Here is a 22,749-nt window from a genome sequence, read left to right as displayed (position 1 = left end):
CTACAATTAAATTTATTCATACTGAAAATAAAATAAAACCATAAGAAAACATTCAAATAAAATGAAATACAAAGCAAAAGTCAATTTATGTCCTAAAGGCCTTCTTTAACATACTTGTAGTATATGTGCCTGACCTGATAATCTCAATTTTCAGTTAAAATATGTGAAAATGCATCTAGAGAATGAAAGACGACATTCTGAATGGAGAAGATTGAGCTAAATTTATTACTGTCAATGGTATAATTGTATTGTTTTTTGTTGCCATCAGTAATTTGAAAAAGCAAATAACATTTTCCAAACTACTTGCTATGTAATAGCTTGTAAGAAGCTGTTTAAAAGTTTCGTAGTGGATTTTGTAACCCTGCATTTGCATTCTGCATTGTGACAGTTATGTTTTAACAACAACAAAAAACAATAATTTTCCATGGTGTTCCATACATATGATCAGAGGTGAACACACTTTTTTCTTAATTGACAGCCGGTTGAAAGGAAAACGCACAAACTCGAGGACACTGCGGCCGCTTGAGATTCAGTTTGACACAACAGTGTCAGAGTACTAAATTGCAGCTACTTATTTCAAGACCACATAAGACGCTACGTTATAGGTACGCAAGATGGCACTCGCGCTTAAAGAGAAAAGGCCGGACCTGAGCTACCAGATATGGGCCCTGCTAGCCCATTAGAATCTGGTGGGACTATGCCATTATGATATTCGGAATACTTCCAACACTTCCAATGTTGTTTATGTTGCAGCCGAGAACAAACTGCTATTTCTTTGCCGTGATAAATTCTCTAAGTTAAAATTCAGTCCGTTGCATATTAGTGAATCACAGTCAGCTGTCATTTAAAATGTGCTGTCTATGCTGTTTTAACGAGCGAATATCAAATTATTAATTGATGCGGAAACCTTTTTTTGGAGATAAAATTGTGGGCATTGCAAATGGCATTATCTTGCTTTCAGATCGGTTCTTAGGGATGCAATGTAACAATATTGTGGTTAATAAATGATCTCTGTGCGAATATTTGTGCAAATATATCCAAAAGTGAACTGTTTGGGGCTTTGTGTTACAATGTTTTATTTAGTTAGTACTGTAAAATGTGTATAAAATTAATTGGAGGCTTTATTTTATAAACATTGGCGTGAGCCTACGCTTTAAACCCTGAGAATTTGATCTCGTACTACTATGTCTGCTAGGACCGGAAGTCAATGCTTAGTGTGCGATTGGTTGGTTCTGTCTTTGTCCATGAGGCAGCTGTATGATCTACCCCACATTTGAATATATAGGAGATAGGAAGGGATCATTTTTCATGGGCCATATATAACAGTGGAGAAGGCTGCGGTACTATCAAAGGTTACCAGAATGGTTCTAGTGCATGTTGGATATCTGGTTCTTCCTGTTTTTGGCTCTGTAAGACATAGAGGTATTGTAAAATTATTTTTATTTTCTTGGACAAAAACTGCATACATAGGGAACAATCTTGTTAGCCATTCTTTTAAAAACAGAAACGAGGCGATAATCGCGTTTGGGTTTGTTCCTGACATAGGTTTAGCTAGCTGTTAGCTACCTAGCTAATCATCAAAATGCGAATTTGATTTACTAGCCAGCTAGCTAACTAATATTAAACCAACGCATCTGGGTCTTCACCCACTACCTAGCAAGCAAACTAATGTTAGACACACATTAGCTAACGGGTTTAGCTATCTTATATTAGCGTTGCAATGGTATTTGCTGGTGCTGATTTTCCAGCTAGCGGACTATGGGATATGTTGATACATTCGCTAAGTTAGCTAGCTAGCTAACGTTAGACTCGATAAATGTTTGTCTTACCACCTGCTATGTGGTTAGTCTAGTTTAACACAATGATCGGAACTTGGTTAGCTATCTAGCTAGCTACCCTGCGTCAAACAGTTGAAACGCCACTTGTGTTTTGTCTGCATATCTGCTGTTTACTGCTACGGTGGCTAGCTATCAAGCAGTTTTTTGGCTAACGTTGGTTCATCCAAATTTGGAATGGGCTTACGTTGGAATCCAAAGGGTATAGCTGGCTAGGTAGCTATTTAACACAAGCTAATTTAGAATGGTATCCAGTAATCAATATGATTTTGAAGTATCAATTGCGTGTCAAATATAGCTTAGCTACCTAGCTAAACTGGTTTACGTAGACATCCTGTGGACACGACTAGCCCAACACTAGAGTGCAAGGTGTCGTGCACAACGCAGAAGTCTCAAGCAGTTCTGCATTTCCTATTGTTTGGTAAACCAGGGTAGTATTTTAACGTTAGCTGTCATTTTCAGACTGTTGTCCTTTTAGTCAACGTTAGCCAGCTAGAATTTGTGCTGATTATATAATAATACTAGCTAGAAATAAATGACGTGCCTCTTGAAGTACAGTGGCATCAACAATTTCATTGTGCTTTATTTCTGTTCTTTTTTCCCCGTTTCATAGTATGGAGGCTGGCTCTACATTCTGCATTTATCAGATCTTTGTCGTCCCCCTCCATTGTGTAGCTAATGACCATCTGCTGCTGTGTGGTGTGGCCTCTGCCTGTACTCCGCATTTAGCTGTATTGTGAATCCCTTCTTCCTCATTTCCTCTTTCCATCAGAAGACGACATTGGTATTTAAACAAAATATATTTTAATAGTAAATTTATCCTCTTGTTTAAGTCTAAAATTATAACATCTTCTAGAGAACGCTGTCTTTTTTCCTGTCAAATTGCTGTACAGTTAATAACCCATTGTAGAATTAGAAGTTAAAACAAATGTCATTGTGTACCCCCCATCCAGTCTTAAGTAGACTACATAATACTGTAAATCCCTGTAAAGTGGATACATTTTGTGTAGATTCGATTATAGCGCTGCTTGATCGAACACCAGGATTTGTCTCATTTTCGTTTTCATTTTTTTTCTTTTTTCAAAAAAGGTGCATTGTACCGAGCGTCATTTTATAATTCGTCCGAAATTGCCGTCGCGTTACATCATCTGACATTCAATGTTGAATATTTTGGTATTTTCTATTAAAGGGGTATGTCGCTGCAGTGCTTGCTTTACCTCTTTTATACTATAGTATTTTCAATCATTTTAATCGCAAACGGCCTATCTGTCCGAATGAGTTTCAATGAAAAATGCGACGGTACACTGCACCTGTGTCAACTGTTAAATGGCCAGTCATAATCCTGTCCGTGTTTGTAGCCCTTTGTTCCTTTTGAAATGTGTGCTCGTGAAACCCGTGTACATCTATAGCCATAACTGGCTTGCCAAAGCCCGAACGATTTACTAATTCTAAACATTTCCCTGGTGATTCATTGCTGTGCAAATTCTACACCTATTTACAAAGCACAAAATGCTGTCCATTCCACAGGGATAATTATATAGACTATTCCTCCACTGCTATAGATATCCTCAGAATAAAAAAAAAATGTCTTTATTCTTTGGTTGTGGTTTTCTACCTTTTTTTTGTTCTTGTATTAGAATTTAAAAGCATGGTCATTTTATTCTTATTTTGTTTTATACATTGAATAGTAAATTCCAATGTAATCTTCCTGTAGAAAATATGTACCCTGCTGTACTGTATTGTGCTATAGCATACACATCTGCTCATTGGATGCTGCTTTTGTTCTGTTAACCCTATACGGAGCATGGTGGGCCTTGTCTTTGGTTGTTTTTGCATGTAATTATTATTATTACACAATTCCACATTTTACTAATATTTTCAATAAAGAATATAGTATTTTTCCTAACCTTCAGTGTGCTTCTTGCTGATATCCATTTATTGTCTTACCCCCCCCCCCCCCCCCCCCAACACCCCTCCCTGCTGTGACGGATTGACTGTTTCCTTGCTTTTTTTCATCACAAGGCCTGAGTGAGATTATCTGCAGTCATCTCTGTGGTAATTGTACGGAGACACTTGAAGGTGCAGTCCTGTCCTGATGTTAAAATTCACAGGATGAAGAAAAAAATACAAATAAAAAAAAAACCGCCTCTCTGACTGTGAAATGGAGTCTGAGAGGTCGCCCGCTTGTCGATAGATGAGACGGCGTCTCCTCGCTGACACCCAGTCAATCAGCTGGGTTGCCGTGCATTTAAAAAAATATATATATACTGTGCACACCTTTATTCTGATTACTTGAAGTGAGCATACTTATTTCCGTATTTCTAAAAATTGAACCAGTCATGTTGACTGAATGATGTGTTAAAAAAACACACAATAGACAGTTATGTTTTTTAATATAAATTGGGTGTATTCTTAAATCAGCCAAATTAATTCTGAAGAATGTTCTAGAAAGGAAATGCTCTAAACTGCACCTTTAAGTCTCTACTTGACAATGTTAATACTGATCAAAATGCAATGTAGACTTTGCCTGTTTCCTGTAGGCTTTAAGGGGTTGGTTAACCGTGCCGTAGAGCAATCTCCCAATTTCCAATATCAGTTAAAATACATTCTGTCTGTTTCAGGTCAAAAGGATTAGTCTACAAATTTGTATCATGGAGGCCTAGCAATTGGCTGTTGGAATAGCATTGTTTTAGTGAAGAGTGTCCAAGGACAACTTTCTATGAACAATTTGCATTACCCAGAAAGCTTTCCTATGAATGATTTGTGTTTTCTTGAAAGTGAGAAATGCTTCACCAGGGAAGCCTGGCTAACGTGTGAACCATTCACAACCACTTTTAAGATGCTGGTATTTAGTTGGGTAATCGGAGCCCATGTGGTGAACGCATTAAAGTTTATCATTGGGCGAAACCCGATGTGCAGAAGCTGCTGTTTTCTGATTGGAAGAAAATGTGCGCTGGGAGTTCTTCCAGTTGCTTTGGCATTCGCTGTGGGGGGCAACACTCACGGAAGTCCTATGCCAGGGCCTTTAGTATCATATTGACAGTAGCGCTCAAGGGTAGTTCATAAATCTGACAGGAAACCATTTATGACAGCATTTTGAACTTTAGTGTCCTCTTAAAAGAGTTACGAGATGAGGCTAGACTTGGCTTGCAGCCATTTCTAAGACTTGTGCAATTTCGAGACTATACCTAATGAAATGCATAAAACATATCAATGTGTTGCATAAAATGGTCTTGGCAAAATGTTAATTTTATTGCTCATTGTTTCTTCACAAAGAAAGGAAGTAAATGTATGCATTACTATATACAGTAGCTGTCACTGGAAAACTATAGCACTGTGAGCTTATAGTTAAAATTTTATTTTCCTACAGTGTTTCTTTTGTGAATATGCAAGGGGGAACATACTGAGCCAATGCTAATGTGATGCCGGCAGTCATTTTTTCCCCAGCAGTTGAACTAGTTTGCAGTGTAACCAGAGAGACGTGCAGCAAACATGTCTTCAGAAATCCTTCATTCTTGAATTTGTCAATGTCAAAAAGCAATCAGAGGGATGTCGAAATTTTGTGTGTACGTTTTGTGAGCCCTGAAGGAGTGATGCTCAATCACTGAATTATTGTGGCTTTGCGTGCACACACTCATGGATCTGTGTGGAGCGGTCAGTTCAGATAAATGCAGGACATAACACCACTTGTACCACACTGGCTGGGATACTATTCATACACTTCGATGAGGACAGAAGCACTGGTCTCAAGGACTCCTGTATAATTATTAATGGATGCACTGTTGTTTCTTACATCACGGGAACGTTATGGGTCTGTATTTCGATTATGCTGATGCAGTATTTGTATACATTCTGTATCCCAGAATTGTGGGTATTACTATGAAATTCTCACTGCAGTTACCCATTGCAAAGAGAGAGAGAGAGAGAGAGGGAGCTGTGTCCCCCCCAGGTACAGGCTGGCCGAATAATGCATCCTGAAAAACTGTCAAACAGCGGCAGCATCATTTCCTATGTGAGTACTTCACCAGCCCTGCCTAATTCAATTTAAGCTTACCGATGCAGAACCCCAAAAAGGATACCACTTTCCCCCATTTGTGGATCACACGGCCAAAAGCAGTGTCAGATCAACACTGAGGGATTTAATATTAAACTCTTAACAAAGGACCTATGCAGAAGAGAGGGTTCCATTTCAGAGATATAAATATTAATATTTATTGGGTAGGTTCATGCATGCTATGTCTTGCTAAATTACTTTCCAGTACTTTTTCCATACCATTTTCCTCAGTGCTTGCATGCTGAATTAGAGCACAGCATATGCAGTGTTATGCAGTTATATATGTAATATATATTATATACAGCGTATGTGTAATTGTACACCAATTGTACAACACAAAGTTTTATTTTCTAGCCTGAAATGACAGAGTGCTGATGGTATTGTAGTGTAAACCTTCTGACCGAGTGCTCATTCTAAAACGTCTGAAAAAGCGTTTGCAGTTCTGAGGTTCTTTTCTGCGATGCCACAGTCAGGCAAATAGTAGTTCACATGAGGCCCGAATTTAGCCAGTAGGACCAAACCATGTCATTTTCAACTATATTTTGAATTAGATTGAGCTATACGTTTAGGCAAACTGAAGTGACCTCAGGGAAAAGTCACATGTCCATCAAACATACTATTTGTAGGGATGTTATTTAAGAGGAGAGCAGCTGGCGGAGTGCAGTTTTTAAAACCATTATTCTTCAGTATCTCATCCCTCTCATTGTTGCTATGTTCTTTTGTAGGTACTATTGTTTTCTGTTGTTCCCCGGTGTCCTTGCTAAATTTTCCCAACATGGCTCTCTCAACCTGCCACCTGATCGTCCCCCAGTGTAATTAGCTAAAAATCATTCTCTCCCTCTTCAACCTCAGCTGTGAGTGCTGTGGCGCAAAATGGCTGCCGTACATCACCTAGGAAGGTGCTACACATCGGTGGTGGTGGGGGGGGGGGGGGGGGGGGCGCAGTCGCACTGTGCAATGGGGCGTTTGCGTTCGACGGCGCGTGGGGGGGAGAGAGAGGGTTCCCGCCCGCCGCAGTGGCGCACGTTCTTCACCAGGAAGCAGAGCGCTGAGATCCAGAGAAGTCCCAGAGGGGCTCGGAGCCGCTGACAGATGATTTCGGGGGGGGGAGGCGAGACGTGCTCGGAATGCGCCCAGAACCGAAGGATTGGGAGGGGTGTGGGGTGGGGGAGGGGGGTGGTGAGGGAGTGCTGCGGACTCTATTTCTTATTTATTTCTTCGGCTGATTCTGCTGGCTGATGAAATCCCCCCCTCCCCCCCCCGAGGCCAGTTTTACCTCCAGGCTGGGAGTGCAAAAGACCCGATTAGTTTTGTAAATGCAGTCTAGGTGGAGATAGAGCACTTTAGAGCAAGGTCATGGCGTAATATGTTTGTGTAGCCATCTTTTTTTCATTTGTTTGCTTTCTGCAGACTGGGTATACTGCAGTGCCCGTGACTGAGCTAGTGTGTGTCTGAATTCGTATTGGTAAACGTAGGCAACAGCACTTTCTAGTTCAGATGATGATTATGGAACGTGGCGTTTGCTACTGTACATTTCGGCACAGTAAAACAGTGCTGAAATACAGATTGTAATTTGTACGACAGCAATATGCCTTAATGAGCCCACAGCCACTAAGGAGATTGTCCATCCATTGCAGAGAGTGCTACTCTTCCTGATTGCATTTTGACATTGTGGATGTCTAGCTGGAAGAAAGGCTGACTTGGGGGGGGGGGGGGGGGGGGGGGGGGGGGGGGGGGGGAGGGGGGGGGGAGGGGGGAGGAACTGATAACTAATTATCTGTGCTCCAGCCCTAAATCAATGTATGCCTTTTAAATATCACACCACAATGATATGTTAGCAGAAAGCAAAAATCAGCACTCAATATTTGGTCAGATCACCAAATTGTAAATTTGCCCTTAACTTGACCAGTGGCATAAATGCAAGTGTCATTTGTCAAAAACATTTTATTTCATCCATTTTAATGATTGAGGAACTTGCTTAACTGTGTTAACAAGCAAAAAAAAAACTTGATTAGTCTTGCCCATAAAGATATTCATGTGCAGTGACACTTATGGTGCATAAGCCAACATAGGCAACATACCATAAGAGAAACAGTGCACATGCATCTGTCGGCACTGTATTTCTCTTTCGTCGATGCTGAGCATCATTGCAACCTTTGCTGACAATATCACATTATGACGGTTCTAAAATTCTACTGCTTGAATCGCAATATAACAGTAATGACAGTTCTTATATAGCAGGTGACCAGTCTTCTGTTTTCGTCACATCCATTGCCTCAGATTACATGAATGCGTACGGTACCATCCGTCAGTTCGGTCAAACGCCAGATCCCATTATGCAGCTTATTTTTCAGCATCACAGAATTGCAGGAAAATGTAATTGTGTGGACTGAATGTTTGCAATGCCAGAGTTTGTTCACTATAGATGCCAGGAATTCATTTTTGCTGTTCTAAATCATAATTTCAGAAGACTATAGATGGGCACTGGACTAAATCAAAATGAAGAAGTAAATACAGTTGAAATACATAAAGTAATTTCTCTGTGCAATTGCAAAATTTGGTGCAGTTTTGGTTTCATCACATGGCGACTCCTATCTTGACAAGGTATAAATCTGTCAATGGTGTGGCAGACCTGTTCACAATTACATGCACTTTGTGGAAACAGAAGACAACAATTGTGGCTTTTAGAAATAAATAGTCACAGCTGAGGTTTAATTTAGGAAACCAGACATTTGTTTCCTTGAACTGTACCATGGCTGAGTCACAATTCTTGTGTCACATTTTTGTCACGCTATCTATCAGATAAATAGGTCCATGGGATAAAAAAATACATACATTCATGACACTGACAAACTTGTTTGCATGAAATCATTAATTTTGTTTTTAACGAAGACCACAGACCTTTCCATGAGAAAGCCACCAGACTTCTGCAAAACCACAGTGAATATTATTGGTTTGGTCCTTTATTTTGTGGAATAATTTATATTTATAAATGTGGCTTTGTGGTTTTCTGGAAGCTTTTTATATTCCCAGTATGCTAATCATTAGTATACCACCATATTTCATTAAATGGCCCATCCAGTTAAAAAAACTATATCGCTGCTGCTTTCTGTGTAACTTCTAAAGCTCCTGCCTTTATAGAGGTTACTCAGCCAGGGCAACATACAAGAATATTCTCAAATAGCAGGCTGCACATTGTAAAGCAAAAATCAGCTTGTCAAAAAATATCTTCTCCCGCATTTGTTCTGGGAAGGATCGCTGACATGTCCCGTTGTTGTTGTCTCATCGCTGGAGCACTGTCTGTTCTGCTACAGTTGAAGTCCTGTCAAGCTGACATCTAAAATTACCCATTTGCAATCGTCTCAGCGATTCTTCACAATTGTCTGCCATTTTGCCGATTTTATCCATCAAATATCATCCCATTGTGCGATGACGTACGGGCTAGACAGTGGAATTCTTTGAAATGTTAATTTAGTTGCATCGGGGTAGCAGAGAGCCCATGACCTTTGAATGCATGCTGAATTAATCAGCTGACGTTGTGTGGTCATTTTACCTCACCATTTGAAAGCACAAAAGTTTATCTCACTTAACTTCTACAAAAACATTTATGTTTAACCTGGCATACCTTCACATGAAACATATATATATTTTTTATAGATTCATCTTTTTTCTTTCTTCTATAATATTTATCTGCCACAGCCTTTTACAAAATTATACCCCTCAATTTTGGGTTCCCTTTTTAAAAAATGCTTATTAACACTCTAATGGGACGAAACATTGAATCAAAATGAGAGTGATTCTCAAACTGCTGACATTCCTCAATGTGTCAATGCACTTAATCATTCATCTCTCACTACACACTGTCGTCATTAGCAGTCCTGGAATAACCAATAAAGAACGTGTTATAATTTAGAGATTGTGGAGGGGTCAGTCCATTATTCTTGATGCCATGTGCCGGAAACAGTCTGTCCATGATTCTAAATTTCCATTTAGACTGTATCTCCTATTCACAGATGTATTACATTAAGTTCTGACGTACCAAAATATGTTAGGGAAAAAGAGGCAATCTATTACGCTGTGACTTCCCAAAACCCATGGTTTCAGTGGCCCACTTTTGTGATTTTTTAGTGCTAAGCAAACTTGGCCAGGCCCACAGAGAGACTGGGCCAAGAATGTGTCAACAGTTCAGTGCACAGAAATTTCATAAGCATGTCATTTAGGATAGATGTCGGGAAGTTGGATAATAAAGAGCCACACACCATCTCATTTACACTACTTAACAATCAGCTAAATGGGGCTTTTTTTCATGAATTCATATGGGTAGTAATAATGTGTTGAAGAGAAGGCAGTGTACGCACATCCAACTGGCGTGACCAGTTGCTAGGCAAAAGAATGAGACAATGAGAAAGTAATTTGCCCGTCAGCAGGTGTCCTTTATTTCCTCATAGTAATAATGTGTTGACAGTTTCAGTCATGTTTGAGTTAAAAGCAGCATTGTTTTGCGTTCAAAAAAACTGAAATAAATACGGCTGAATATAATTAACCAACAGCATTGCATTTGATTTATTAATGTTATTCCAGCAATGCCAAACAGCTGTTTTCCTCATTTATGTTTTGCATAGAAATTGGCAGTTCAAATGTTAGGGCTGTTTAATTGGCCACAGCTACCAACGTTAGACAAAATACAGCTACATCGAATATGCTGTGAATAACATAATGGGTAATGCAATTTACTGTGTGATGGTCTTACTTCGGTGCAAAACCTTCTAAGACATGCCATTATCAAAATCGCTGTCTTATTTTTTCTTGCAGTCAATCTTACTGTGAATATCTTTAGAATATGTCTTGTGCATGCTAGGATAACATATAATTAAAATTCCTCAGGGTCTTCTTCCACTCTGTGAAAATAAATGCTGTAAGTCACTAAGGTGTGATGAGCTGGAAGTACATCAGACATTACAGACTGGCCTCAATCCAGCACGGTGCTGGAATGTATTCAATGAATATCTGTCTTACTGGCCCAGCACATCACCATGTTTTATGGAATCTGGCCGTAGGTTTTCAAAAGGCATTGGGATAATTTTCTTAATGTGATCTGCATTTGTCTAAAAGGCCAATCCCTGTTCCTTTAAAAATGTTAAAAATGTTAAAAATTGTTGTTGTAGGTGGTTAGCAAGAAAAGAGGGTCTTGACCCTACTATATTGTCTTGATCCACTGCTTGGCTAGCTACAAAGCACTAGCTCACTGGTGCTTTAGTGATGTTTCAGCTTCACTTGCTGGTCTCGAAATGCTGTCAGCAGGTCTGGCACTCATATAGATTAATCAGATGACTGTACTTGCACGTCTCCCATATTCTCCCAAGTTGATAAAGAGCATCTGTTAAGTGAGTGGTTGTAATGCTTTGTAGCTCTAGTTTCAGACTGAATTTAATAAGAGAAATAACACTGCTCTGGTCTTGCAAAACAATGACAAAACAGTCATTTCAGTGGGTTGAATGCCAGAGGACTCTTTAGGTGTGTTCCACACAGAACCATGGTTAGAATTACGGATTCTTATAAATAGAGTGGTTAACAGACTCTGTCTAAGAGGGCTCAGTGTCATATGATATTTGTGACCTTCATGGTGAGTTATGTGCGTGTGTGAATGTGTGTGAGTATATGTGTGTGTACGTGTGTGTGTGTGAGTGCATGTGAGTGCATGTGTGTGTGTATGGGCATGCATATTTTCACAAACAGCAATTCCAGTATCAGTCTACCATATGGACTATATCCTGCACAATCAAATCATGCTGTATCAGTTCTATCGACATACCAATTCTACTTCTATCACAACCACCACTTGGCCTCCTCGTGGTAGTTTTAGTGGTGTTCCTGTTATTTATAAAAGCCAGACTACAGTCGTGACTTGTTTTTATTGACACATAATTAACGCAACACAATCAGATTAATTTTAGATATTCATGCCTGAGTGATCTCATTATATCGTTACTGTTTCCAGCCTTTAGTAAAGTCTCAGAGAAAATCAGATAATTGACGCATCTGCACGGTCCTGATATCCGTCTGGTAGATGCCAGAGACTTACTCTGTGAGGGAAATGCCTCTGAACCGCTCCTGAGGTGAGAAGCCAACACCGGGACCTCAACGTGACGTACCGCACCACTGATACCACTCCACCGCACACACACACACACACACACACACACGCGCACACGCACACACACATATCTAAGACATACTGCACAGCTCACCGATTACTCATGCGCACCTCAGCGGAAAGCCCTGCTGATATAGTGTAAATGCAGTGGCATGAGGGTTTCGGGAGTAAAACACCCCCCGGTCGCCACCCCTTGTAAAACCGACCGTCACAGTGAATAGATAGCCAGGGCCACAGCTGCTCTGGGTAAAACACTGACCAAGACAAACTAAAACAGAGCTGAACAGAGGGAGAGTAGGGAAAACCAGCCGGTGAGCGTGTTTTTTTTTTTTTGGTGGACTGACGCCACGCCCCCTCTGTCCCCCCCCCCAGGGGCTCACTTCAGCAGGCACCAGCACAGCCACGCTACCTCCTGCCGGAACTTCCACCTGGGCTCACAGGCGCCGATGTCCGCCGACTTTCCCCTGCCCCACCCGGGCCCGCCCCAGCCCCAGCCGGGCGTGGCCGCCCCCCACCTGGCCCCCGCCCACCAGCACGCCCCACAGCTCCACCAGGCCCTCCCGCCCCTGCCGGGCCCCCAGTTCCAGGAGGTCCCGGGGGCCCCGTTTCTGACTCAGGCTCTACACCAGCAGTACCTCATCCAGCAGCAGCTCCTGGAGGCTCAGCACCGGCGCATTCTCCCCCACTCCCGGTGAGCTCGCCCCCCCCCCCTCCAGTAAACAGGGGATCTCAGCGCACAGCTCAAAGGAGAAAAGTACTTACTGATCCATTGATCAGGGGCCTGTATAACCAAGCAGGATTACAGAGTAGGCATTGAGTAAACATTACATTACATTACAGGCATTTAGCAGACGCTCTTATCCAGAGTGACTTACATAACTTTTACATAGCATTTACATTGCATCCATTTATACAGCTGGATATATACTGAAGCAATGCAGGTTAAGTACCTTGCTCAAGGGCACAACGGCAGTGTCTCACCTGAGCAAGACCAGTTACTTACCCCTCGTACTACACTGCCACCCTAAAACCCTGGAACCCTCATTAAAATCTCGAACATGGACTGAACTAAAAAGATCTGTTCCGGGTTTTACTCAGTGCAGTTATCCAGCTAACTCGGTAGTCCTGCTTGGTGATGCAGGCCCCTGTTCTGTTGGCCGAAGTGACGCTAACCAAACCTTTTTGATGTGTCTCACACCTGTTGTAGGCGTGGCCAGGAGCGAGTGCCCCTCCACCCGCACCGGCTGCGCGCCGGGTACGACTACATCCCCTCGCTGCACCTCCCCCAGCCAATCACACAGCAGCCCCGCTACTTGGCAGAAGGCACTGATTGGTAATTTGGACTTCAGCATGATTCCATCAAAACTACGCTTTCTCTTCTCTTCTCTTATCTCTGCAAATATATCTTGTGGTAAATCTTAAGACACTTTTTGGAACAATGGGAAATATCTACCTCCCTAATTTAGAAGGTACCCTGAAGGTACCTACATATTCAATTAAAAAAAATAAACCAGTTGTCTTTGCTTGTCAGAAAAATACCAACGTATGTATATTGCTAAAACAAAATTCTGTAATATACTTGGCTAGTGAAATGGGAAGTAATCCAAATGTTTACATTACTAATTATATTTTTAGTCTATAATTAGTGCCAGAATACATTTTTCAAGGGGTCCACTATATACACAATATATACACACCATTGCGCTATATTGCATGTGTATGACTGTTTTCGAATGATATTTATGTTTTTTTCCATCATTACATTTGCTTTGACGGCAGAAGTCTCACACAGAAATCATTAATCTTCTAGAGGAAAGTGCAGACATCTTGTGTTCTCCCCCACAGGGACCTCAGCGTGGACACGAGCCTCTCTCACCATCAGTATCACCTCCGACAGCTCCCGCAGCACTATCAGCATTACCTGGCATCTCCCAGGATGCATCACTTCCCTAGGAACACGTCGTCCGCGCAGGTGGTGAGTGTATCATTCCTTTAATCGCAGCCGTAAAAGACACTGCCTTTCCGGAAGCTGTTTTAATTCACTGCTACAATACAAATGCACGTTTGTGACGTACAGTATGTCATTTTCAAACACAGTGAATCCTTGTTGCTATAAGTTGATACAAAAAGGGCAATTTTTTGATGAGGATAAAATGAACATACCTAATCCCACCCCAGCACTTAATCAGAGCTATTGAATCAAACTGTATTTTTCGCAGGTTGTCCATGAAATCAGAAACTACCCCTACCCTCAGCTGCACCTTCTGGCACTGCAGAGTCTCAATCCTTCACGCCATGCAACAGCCGTTCGGGAGAGCTACGAGGTAGGCCTACCGCCAGATCACCTTTCCACTCCGTCGTGCCTGTCGTCTCAAATTCTCTGCTCGTTCCGTGACCATGAAAGAAAGGACGTCGTGCTTTCTGTCCTCGGCGTTTGGTCGCTCGTCGCGTTTTTTAAAAATTATTTCTTTGTTTCTGTTCATCTCCGTTTGTCATGGTTGCCGTCGTGCAGTAGCGGTGTCAGAGTGCATATGAACAGTGTCACGGTTTGTGCTAGAATTTATGAGCGGTTATTGTGATAGATTAAAATAAAGATAGATTGAAAACCACGCTGCTGCTGGCAGCTGCGACAACGCCGGCTGTCGTTTATAAGGGGGATCTATTATGAGGTGTGTGGTTTCTGGCTGGCCTGTCAAAACGCCCAGCCTGCGTCGACACAGTAAAATGTTCACTGTTAAATCAACTCTTACTGAGCACATATGGTCCCGGTTGGACTCGCACGTACTCTGTTAGAGTTGAATCAGCACTGCGCATTTTCACTGTGTTTAAGTCGGTACATGTTGAGATGATTTAGCGGGTAATCCGAGCCTGCCGTAAAGCTCTTGGCCGCACTTCCGTGACCCGATTTGCTTCTCCGGGGCCGCTTCGCTGACTCAGGCCGATATCACCATCCTCGGCGGATATAGCCCACTGGGATGCTCACAGATGTGCAAGCAAAAAAAAAAAAAAAATGAGAATAAAAAACCCAAAATCTGCCTCTCAGATGAGCGTTTCTGTCTCTTTCTGTGCACCGCTAACCGCAGGAGCTGCTTCAGCTGGAGGACAGGCTTGGCAGCGTGAATCGAGGAGCCGTGCAGACCACCATCGAGAGGTACACATTCCCTCACAAGTACAAGAAGGTGAGAAATTCCTCCTCCTTTGCAAGTCAGTGTCGCTCGTCACTGTTCAGTGCCCTATGAGGTTTAAAATTATGCTCCCTTATTTTGTATTAAAATAAAGAAAAATAACCTGGGCCTAATACACATTTCACCGACACTGGGTGGGAAAATGTGGCATGGTGCAAATGTTCAAAATGGAAATTGATTAATGCACATTGTAGATGTAAACTTTATTTACACCAAGCTTACATGATGTTTTGTGTAGTTCTGGCCATCGATCAAATTCAGGCAGTTTGTTTACGACTAGGAAATTTGGCAGCACACTGAGGGTTCAAATAGCTCGCTAATTGGAAGTACTTCTGAAGAAGCACAGCTTACAAATGAAAGGACCGCCCAGTGACCCAACCTCTACACATAATAACCTTACTAACCTCCCTCTGGATACAACCTGAGAATGCTAGCCAATATGCATCAATGGCAACTCACACATTTCCCCATATGATGGGATTTCCCAAACCCACTCCATAAATGGCACGACTCGGCCTAGTTATTCAAATGAAATATTCCTGTTTTTGGGAGGTCTTCAAAAAACTATAAAAAAAACTATTTATAAAGCTATGTTGGTATATATTTCTCTATCTCACAAAGACAAAATTATTTAACCATCTCAGACCATGCAGGTTCACACTTTTTAAATTAAATATTTTGTTATTGATGTATCCACCTTATTCAACCATGTACGTCAAAATGTATGTGTACTTATCATGCATGTCAACCGCTCTAGGATAAAAACGAACAGCATTCATTTTGCTATACGTGGTCGTTACTGTGTCGTTATGCTCCGGCAGGAAGGACTGACATTTTAATTCTCGGGAAATCATGTACAGCGCGCCTCTCTTTCGTCCCCGAGAAAGAACAAACATTGCATTTAATTTCGCTCGAGTAACCAAAGCTATTTCACAGTGACAGCATACATCTCCCCCATTTCACCAAGCAATCTGAATCACTTTATGTGCACGAAATGTCTGCATTCCAATCGGGTTGGAATGGGTCTTGTCCACAGATAGAATTTTTGAGTGCAGGTTGTAAAATATATACAGGCCCGGGGATCTTGGCTTGACTTTTAAGGGGCTGTAAAGGGAATTTCTGTCCTCTTGTTCCTCGGGGTAGACTAATCAAAAGGTTTCTGAGAGATAATGAGCACGGCCCAGTGGTAATCAAAGAATGCTTCTCAATCCCCCGTTCACCAGGGAAACAGAAAAGAGATGCGATACTCTCACCTCACTTTAATTAAAAGCAGGGATCAAGGTTTGTCCTGCTCTGAATGCAGCGGCTTTCAATAAATTCATGGGGGAAAGAAAGAGCTGGGAACACTGGAAAGCATTTGAGGATAATATTTCTTCTCTGCCGAGTTTATTTTAGCATCTTTATGAAACAAAAAAAAAACACCAAATGCTATGACAGAGGCACATTTTTATCATTAGTGCAAAGCTACAGGAAATAGCAAAGAGGCTTTGACATATGGCTGTTGAAAGGTTTCTGTTGTCATGGTACTTGCAGCCTGAACATCAAATCTTAGTGTGTTTGTGTGTGTGTGTGTGTGTACTGCGTACGTGCGTATGTGTGTGTGTGTGTGCATGGCGCGTGCGCAAGTGCGTGCACTCATGTGTATGTGTTCCGTGTGTGTGTGTCTGTGCCCATTTTTTTTTGCCGATGACCCCGGTGCCGCCTTCTTTCCAGCTCCAGAGCGCCAAAACATTGACTCACTTCTGTCCTTCATTAGATGAAGCGCTTAACTTGTCCCGGTGTAATTAAAGGTTCTCGTGGAATTGCCTTGCGACTGATTGATATGCTCCTGTCCCAGAGAAAACCGGCGGACTTGAAGATATCGATGGACGAAGAGGAGTCGGACATCGATGAGAAATGCACAATATGCCTGTCGATGCTGGAGGACGGAGAGGACGTGAGGTAATTCATCAGCAGGCCAGACACGTGCGCGTGACCTGCAGGGTTTTTTTTTTGTCCTTGGTAATAACATGCTCTGCCTGGAGTGCTTTGTCCACTTTATCTACATAAAAAGTGTACACTCAATTTATATTCAATGTGTTGTGGGACAAAACTTTAGTGTCATTTTCCCCCAAAAAAACGATGATTCATTGGTATTGATTTCATATCTGGTTTGCGCACCTCTCTGAACTGTGTGAAATAAGGTTTATGGGTGAGCTGTGGGGTGAAACTAGTCCTTGAAACCTCAGCTGAGATAGTCAAGGAGTACACTTCTATAATGCTGACTTGGCGATTAATGTAGAACCAACCGATTAATGTGTGCATGTGTGTGTGAGTGTGTGTATGCATGTGTGTGTGTGTGTGCGCTCGTGTTTGTGCGTGTGCGTGTGTGAGGGTGTAGACCAGCCTGCCAGCTCTGCATTTGAGCTCTCAGACTCCTCCCCCTACCCCCTCGCCCAACGCCCCCCCCCCCCCCCCCCCCCCCAGCTGTCTGTGAGCATGCGGGTGTCTCTGGTGACCTTGTGTGACACAGAGGGAGGGGGGAGGGGGGTTTGGGGATGGGACGTGTGGGGGGGGGGGGGTCCTGGCTCTGTCCTGCCATCTCAGAAAGAGCAGTAAGAGGTATTTTAATAGCCTCCATATTTAGCACCCTCCTTCTGGGTATTTTACTCTTTCCCTTTTAGATGTAGTCAGCTCACAAATTAACACTGTATGAGGTCTGAGAGAAGCTTCAGAACTGAGGATCTGTTGCATGGATGCTTATTATATATTACTGTAATACATTTTACATTCATGAGTCTGTTTGCAGACTATATTTCTAAATGGGATTGAATTGAATTGAATAATGAACTGAACTGAACTGAATTGAGCTGAATTGAATTGAAGTGCATTGACTTGCATACTAATCTTGTATTCAAAGGTGTATTCAGTCTTGTGTTGATTGAATGTTGTTATTGTTTCTGTCCACAGGAGGTTACCATGCATGCACCTCTTCCACCAGGCCTGTGTGGACCAATGGCTGGCCACCAGCAGGAAGTGCCCCATCTGCCGGGTGGACATCGAGACCCAGCTGACGCCGGACAGCTGATGCCCCGCGGTAGCCCTGGACTTTGGTCCCGCCGTTCCTCCTCACCCCCGCCCCCTCCCGCCACCCTCCTCCTCCTCCCTGGGGCCCCTCGAGCCCTTCGCCGAATGTCTCCTGTCTTCGACCGCTTCCAACCCCGCCACCCGGGCCGCCCCGAAGACGACCGGAGGAGAAGAAGCGACGGGCAAAAGAAAAGAGGAAAAAAAAAGAAAAGCACACTCACGGAAGAACAGCAGAGAGAAGCAGGGAAGAAGAGGGAATAAGAGGGCTTCGTGATGGACTGAGAGAGGATCGGATTCTCGGTCGCCATCGCAAAGGGTGGGGGATGTCGTGAAAGAGGTGGGGGCCGGTTTTCCCCCCAGATGTGGTGGTGGTGGGGGGGTGGGGTGCGGTGCTGTGCTTCACAGTCTTTTAATGATAGGGGCAATGAACAAATACTGCACAGCATGCTGTCCTTAGTGCTGGATATGTAGAAAAAAAAGCCTGTTTTAGAGAGAGAGCACTAGCCTGATGCCGTGTTTGTGTCTGTGGTGGTACGTATAGCCCCCTGGGTTTTCATTTTAAGACATTTTCAAGTGTTTGGTCTGATCAGTGAGAGAGGTTATTCAAATCTATACGATCATATGTTTTGGGATTATGAGATGTTATTCTTTCCTGGAAAAGTCTTTGTGCTTTATCGGAAAAAAAGAGTAGAACGAGCTTGAGATTGGTGGCAGGGGGTCACGCATTAGTATAACGTGGTTTACAAGGTGATCGCTCAATCCAAAAGCCAAATGCCTCTCCTATGCCATAAAACATAGGTCTCTCTGCTGATTGCGCATAGTCACCAGTGGAGGAGTGGCTAGTTTGTGACTGTACATGTCCTTGGTGAACGCATGGCCATCCAAGCTTGTACAAATAAGTCTCTAGTTCTTGTGCCCCCCCCTGCCCCCTTCATATAGTAGCCACTTCAGAAGCTTTCCTTCAGTGTTAGCCTGGGCTGTTTCTTGAGTTTGAGAAGAAGAGGGGTTTTGTACACGCATGTGGTAGCTGTCAGAGAATTGTGGCTTCTTTTTACGCACTAACAAACGACATGAGAAATTCCACCCCAGCTGGGTGGCTAGACCTGACATGAAGAAATATCTTCATCCTGTTCTTTCACTGGTCACAGGTGGAACCCCCTTTGTAACATTAACCTTACTGCCTAAAAAAAAAACAAAAAAAAACAAGCACATGTGATCTTTTTTAATGACTGTTTCAATATCAGCAGCCAGTGTTTGCAGAGAATAAGCAAACGTGTTTCTCGTGTTTTTTTTCGGTGTATTGGACCGCCCGTGTGGTTGCTAGCCTGTGTTGCCATAACGATGAAGACCGCGCTGTGACGGTGGCAGTATTTTCCGTGTGACGCGCACGAACGGTTCGTGGTGCTTTTTCAGCCGCTGGAACGTGAGGGGGGGGAAAAAAGCCATCTGTTTGAGAAAACCAAACAACATCCCTTGTCTGTCAGACTCACTGCTAGCTAATGTAGCTGTAGGACATTTATCTTCATGTTTTCTATCCGTCTGCCTGTTTGTCTGAATGTCTCAATTAAAACTGGACATTGGACAGGTCCGTGTCCATTTTAACTCAATTTTAAGAGCTGCAAAGCTGCTGTTCTATTTATTGCTTTATTTTCCTTTTTTTGTAATGCACTATAATCTTAAGTTGCCTCAAATTGATTTTGATCCAGAGAGTATTTTCCTGTAACTGCTTGTGCAATTGCACCCAGTGGTTTATCTTAACTGTATATTCAGCCCAGTGCATTCTGGGAAAACCAGTGTGCTTTATGGTTCTTTGTTACTGCTGCATCGTTTTCCTCATCCCAGAAATATATATGAGAAAGGCTAGGGCTGATTGGGCCTCATTCACAAAACTTTACTGAAATTATCCTTACCTACAAAAAATGTTTTGTTCCTACAAAAAAACAAACATGAGATTCATGACACTTGTGCAGACCTTTGTTTTTGTGCGTATCCCAGGTGTATGAGATGATGAATGCTGGCTGTTTGTAAATTTTATGCGCAATCCTGTTTATGTGATTTGCATAAGGAAACACAGTTTTGCGGTCGTTTTGTGAATGAGGCCCATTGTCTCTTTTTACAGTATCAAAAACCTTGTTCGCTGAGAGTTTCCTTTCAGCCTAGTGTGAAAAAAACAAACTACCAACTTCTTTTCTTCAAGGGAAAATTTAAACTATATTTAATGGACTGTATTATTGCAGACCATGAATATTTCATTAGGACTGTTCAATTATTTTAAAAAGCCATTGCATTAATGCAGCAGTTCTGTGTTAAATAGGCCAGATATCGGTATACTATCAAAAAAAGTGACATTCTTTGTCCTTATACTTGAAACAAGAAGTCTGGCTGGTTAGTTGAGTTGAGCTGTTCCTTTTTGGATTGGCCATCTCCCCAAATTAATTGGGAGAGTGTGTTGTCTAAACTTGCCATCCATTCAAAGCAGCATTTCTAAGATCATTTCCCAACTCTTCAGTGACACAAAGGGTACTGTACCTGTTTTTGACAGAGCTCCTGTGGGGAGTAATGAACATTGACATAGTAAGCAGAGTCTTGTGAGTTGAAAATGCCTTAAATATTACACAATCATAACTTATTACTAACTGTAAATATTTGGGCATGAATTTATTTTTTTATAGTTTTGCTATTTTTATCATTTAATTTAATTAGCTGTAACACAAGGTATCAGCAAAGTATTTTTAAAAAGACCTTGCATTGCTTAATTGAAATGCTTTGCATGCAGTTTGTATTAAAAAAAAAAAAATTTAAAAAGCTAAAATATTTTATTTGACCTAAGCAGGGTATGTTTAGTAGTTTATTTATGTGGTGCTGTTAATATTAGTTACATTCCATTAAATGTAATTCCTCTTATTCCCTATGCTGTGATCTTGTGGACAGGCTGCAATAGAATGGGAACAGTTTTAGTGCGGTTTGAGTCCGATTTTTGCACTCTTTCGTTGAACATAAAGCAAACCATTTGCTGGCATGAGCTCGGTTGCTTTCTCAGCATCTACATCTACACGTCCTGTCCCACGTGCTTGTGTCTGTATGCCATTTCATTAACACCACCTTATGCATTTCATCCATGGCTTCTGACATTGCACCACCGGACAAGACTAACTACAAGTGCCTCAACTTCAGTGGCAACAAGTGATTCATATACTGTATAGAGCTTACAACAGTCATATTTCTGAATAGGCGTTCTTTTGAAAATCCTTACTCTATGAAAAAAGTTCTAAAAGGTTCAGGGACAAATGATAAAGGTTTTTGTGCCAGGATTTTTAAGGACATTACCCGGGAACATTTTTTTTTAAATTTACAAAACAAGTGATCAATTGTGGACACATTTTAATCGGTCTTAATTTAATTAGTGTGCAGTTCACCCTACCTAATCTATTTATGTGTCCAGGAGTTTTGACTCCTTATCTACCACAATAATAATGCTATAATAATATTACAGCACACCTCTTAGTCCAAGAGGAGTGCCATGTAATCATAGAAGCTGGGTTTAATTGATCCCTTTATTTATCTCCCAAAATGTTTAATTTACCTTTGATTTATAAAGCCCCAGTTTGTTTAAAAAATATTTAATTCCCTATAACATATTAATCTTTAAAATATGTTTTTTCCTGATTTATTACAAATTGTTTGTTCCCAAGAAGGATCATTACAATCATTTTCCCATAGACCTGTGGGAACCAAACATAACATTAAAAAAAAAAAAAACACGGTAACTGAGTTGGCAGAATGGTGTCCTATATAGAGACATTCTGAATCACAGCTTGACTTCTCCCTGCACCCAAAGGATGCTGGGAAATCTTTCACAAGCGCTCCACTGAAACATACGACTGCATACGTCATTGTACAAACCCAGTAGCCTACCAACAGTATCTTAAAAGCACAAGCTATTTAGGTGTATGTCGTTCTCAGGTTTTAATATATACGTGATAAAAATAGATGCGTTAAAATCGTCGCAGATATACCTTGAATATTACAGATTGTTTATTTGCTGCTGTTGAATGATGCTGAAAATGGCTCCATAGTCTGCCAGTAAAAGGAATGCTGTCCCCCCATTCTCTTCTTCGTATGAGATTCTGCTCTTTGCTGTTAACGCGCAATGTTTTACCTTATGGCATATTTTACAAATAAAAGTAGGAATTTGTATCATTAATATGAAAGCAATAGCTCATTAATGATGACGGTTACGATGATGCGGAATACCTAGAGAAATCTAAAAAAAAATGTGTGGAAATCTTAGATTCACATTTGGTGGATTTTGTACTGTATTTATATCAAATGAGAACGATTTAAACGAGAAACTGCATCGCTAAACCCAAACTGTTCTGTTCTTTTTTTAATTTTAAGGCTTGTAAATGATTCTTTTGTATGTGGTTTTCAAATAAATTGTCTGAAACAAGCAAA

General features: G+C 41.7%; 1 protein-coding gene across 3 annotated transcripts; it reads left to right on the top strand.

Annotated features, from left to right (window-relative positions):
* The first annotated feature begins 695 nt into the window (after window positions 1–695).
* On the top strand, window positions 696–22,749 carry LOC118206298 (E3 ubiquitin-protein ligase RNF165-like). 3 transcript variants are annotated; one of them, XM_035378804.1, is made up of 8 exons: window positions 696–1,422; window positions 12,416–12,734; window positions 13,251–13,376; window positions 13,889–14,018; window positions 14,263–14,367; window positions 15,127–15,222; window positions 17,066–17,169; window positions 18,178–22,749. In XM_035378804.1, the coding sequence occupies exons 1-8, from the start codon at window positions 1,362–1,364 to the stop codon at window positions 18,293–18,295; spliced, it is 1,059 nt and encodes a 352-aa protein (XP_035234695.1). In that variant the 5' UTR covers window positions 696–1,361; the 3' UTR covers window positions 18,296–22,749. The 3 variants fall into 3 exon arrangements, 2 of the variants coding, with proteins under 2 accessions (XP_035234695.1, XP_035234696.1); XM_035378805.1 differs by lacking the exon at window positions 696–1,422 and adding an exon at window positions 7,638–12,005; XR_004761172.1 differs by lacking the exons at window positions 12,416–12,734; window positions 13,251–13,376; window positions 13,889–14,018; ... (2 more) ...; window positions 17,066–17,169; window positions 18,178–22,749 and adding an exon at window positions 2,449–3,741 and having other exon boundaries at window positions 1,221–1,422.

This window comes from Anguilla anguilla, chromosome 10 (assembly GCF_013347855.1).
Source record: "Anguilla anguilla isolate fAngAng1 chromosome 10, fAngAng1.pri, whole genome shotgun sequence".
NCBI classification, from domain to species: domain Eukaryota; kingdom Metazoa; phylum Chordata; class Actinopteri; order Anguilliformes; family Anguillidae; genus Anguilla; species Anguilla anguilla.
This window is presented reverse-complemented; position numbering and strand designations above follow the sequence as displayed.

What these genes read in the sequence shown, in the direction of transcription:
- LOC118206298 (XM_035378804.1), top strand. Translation starts at nt 1,362, where the DNA reads ATGGTTCTAGTGCATGTTGGATATCTGGTTCTTCCTGTTTTTGGCTCT. An exon ending in TTGGCAGAAGGCACTGATTG is followed by an intron (nt 13,377 to 13,888) that starts GTAATTTGGACT and finishes TCTCCCCCACAG; the next exon opens with GGACCTCAGCGTGGACACGA. An exon ending in TCCCTCACAAGTACAAGAAG is followed by an intron (nt 15,223 to 17,065) that starts GTGAGAAATTCC and finishes CTCCTGTCCCAG; the next exon opens with AGAAAACCGGCGGACTTGAA.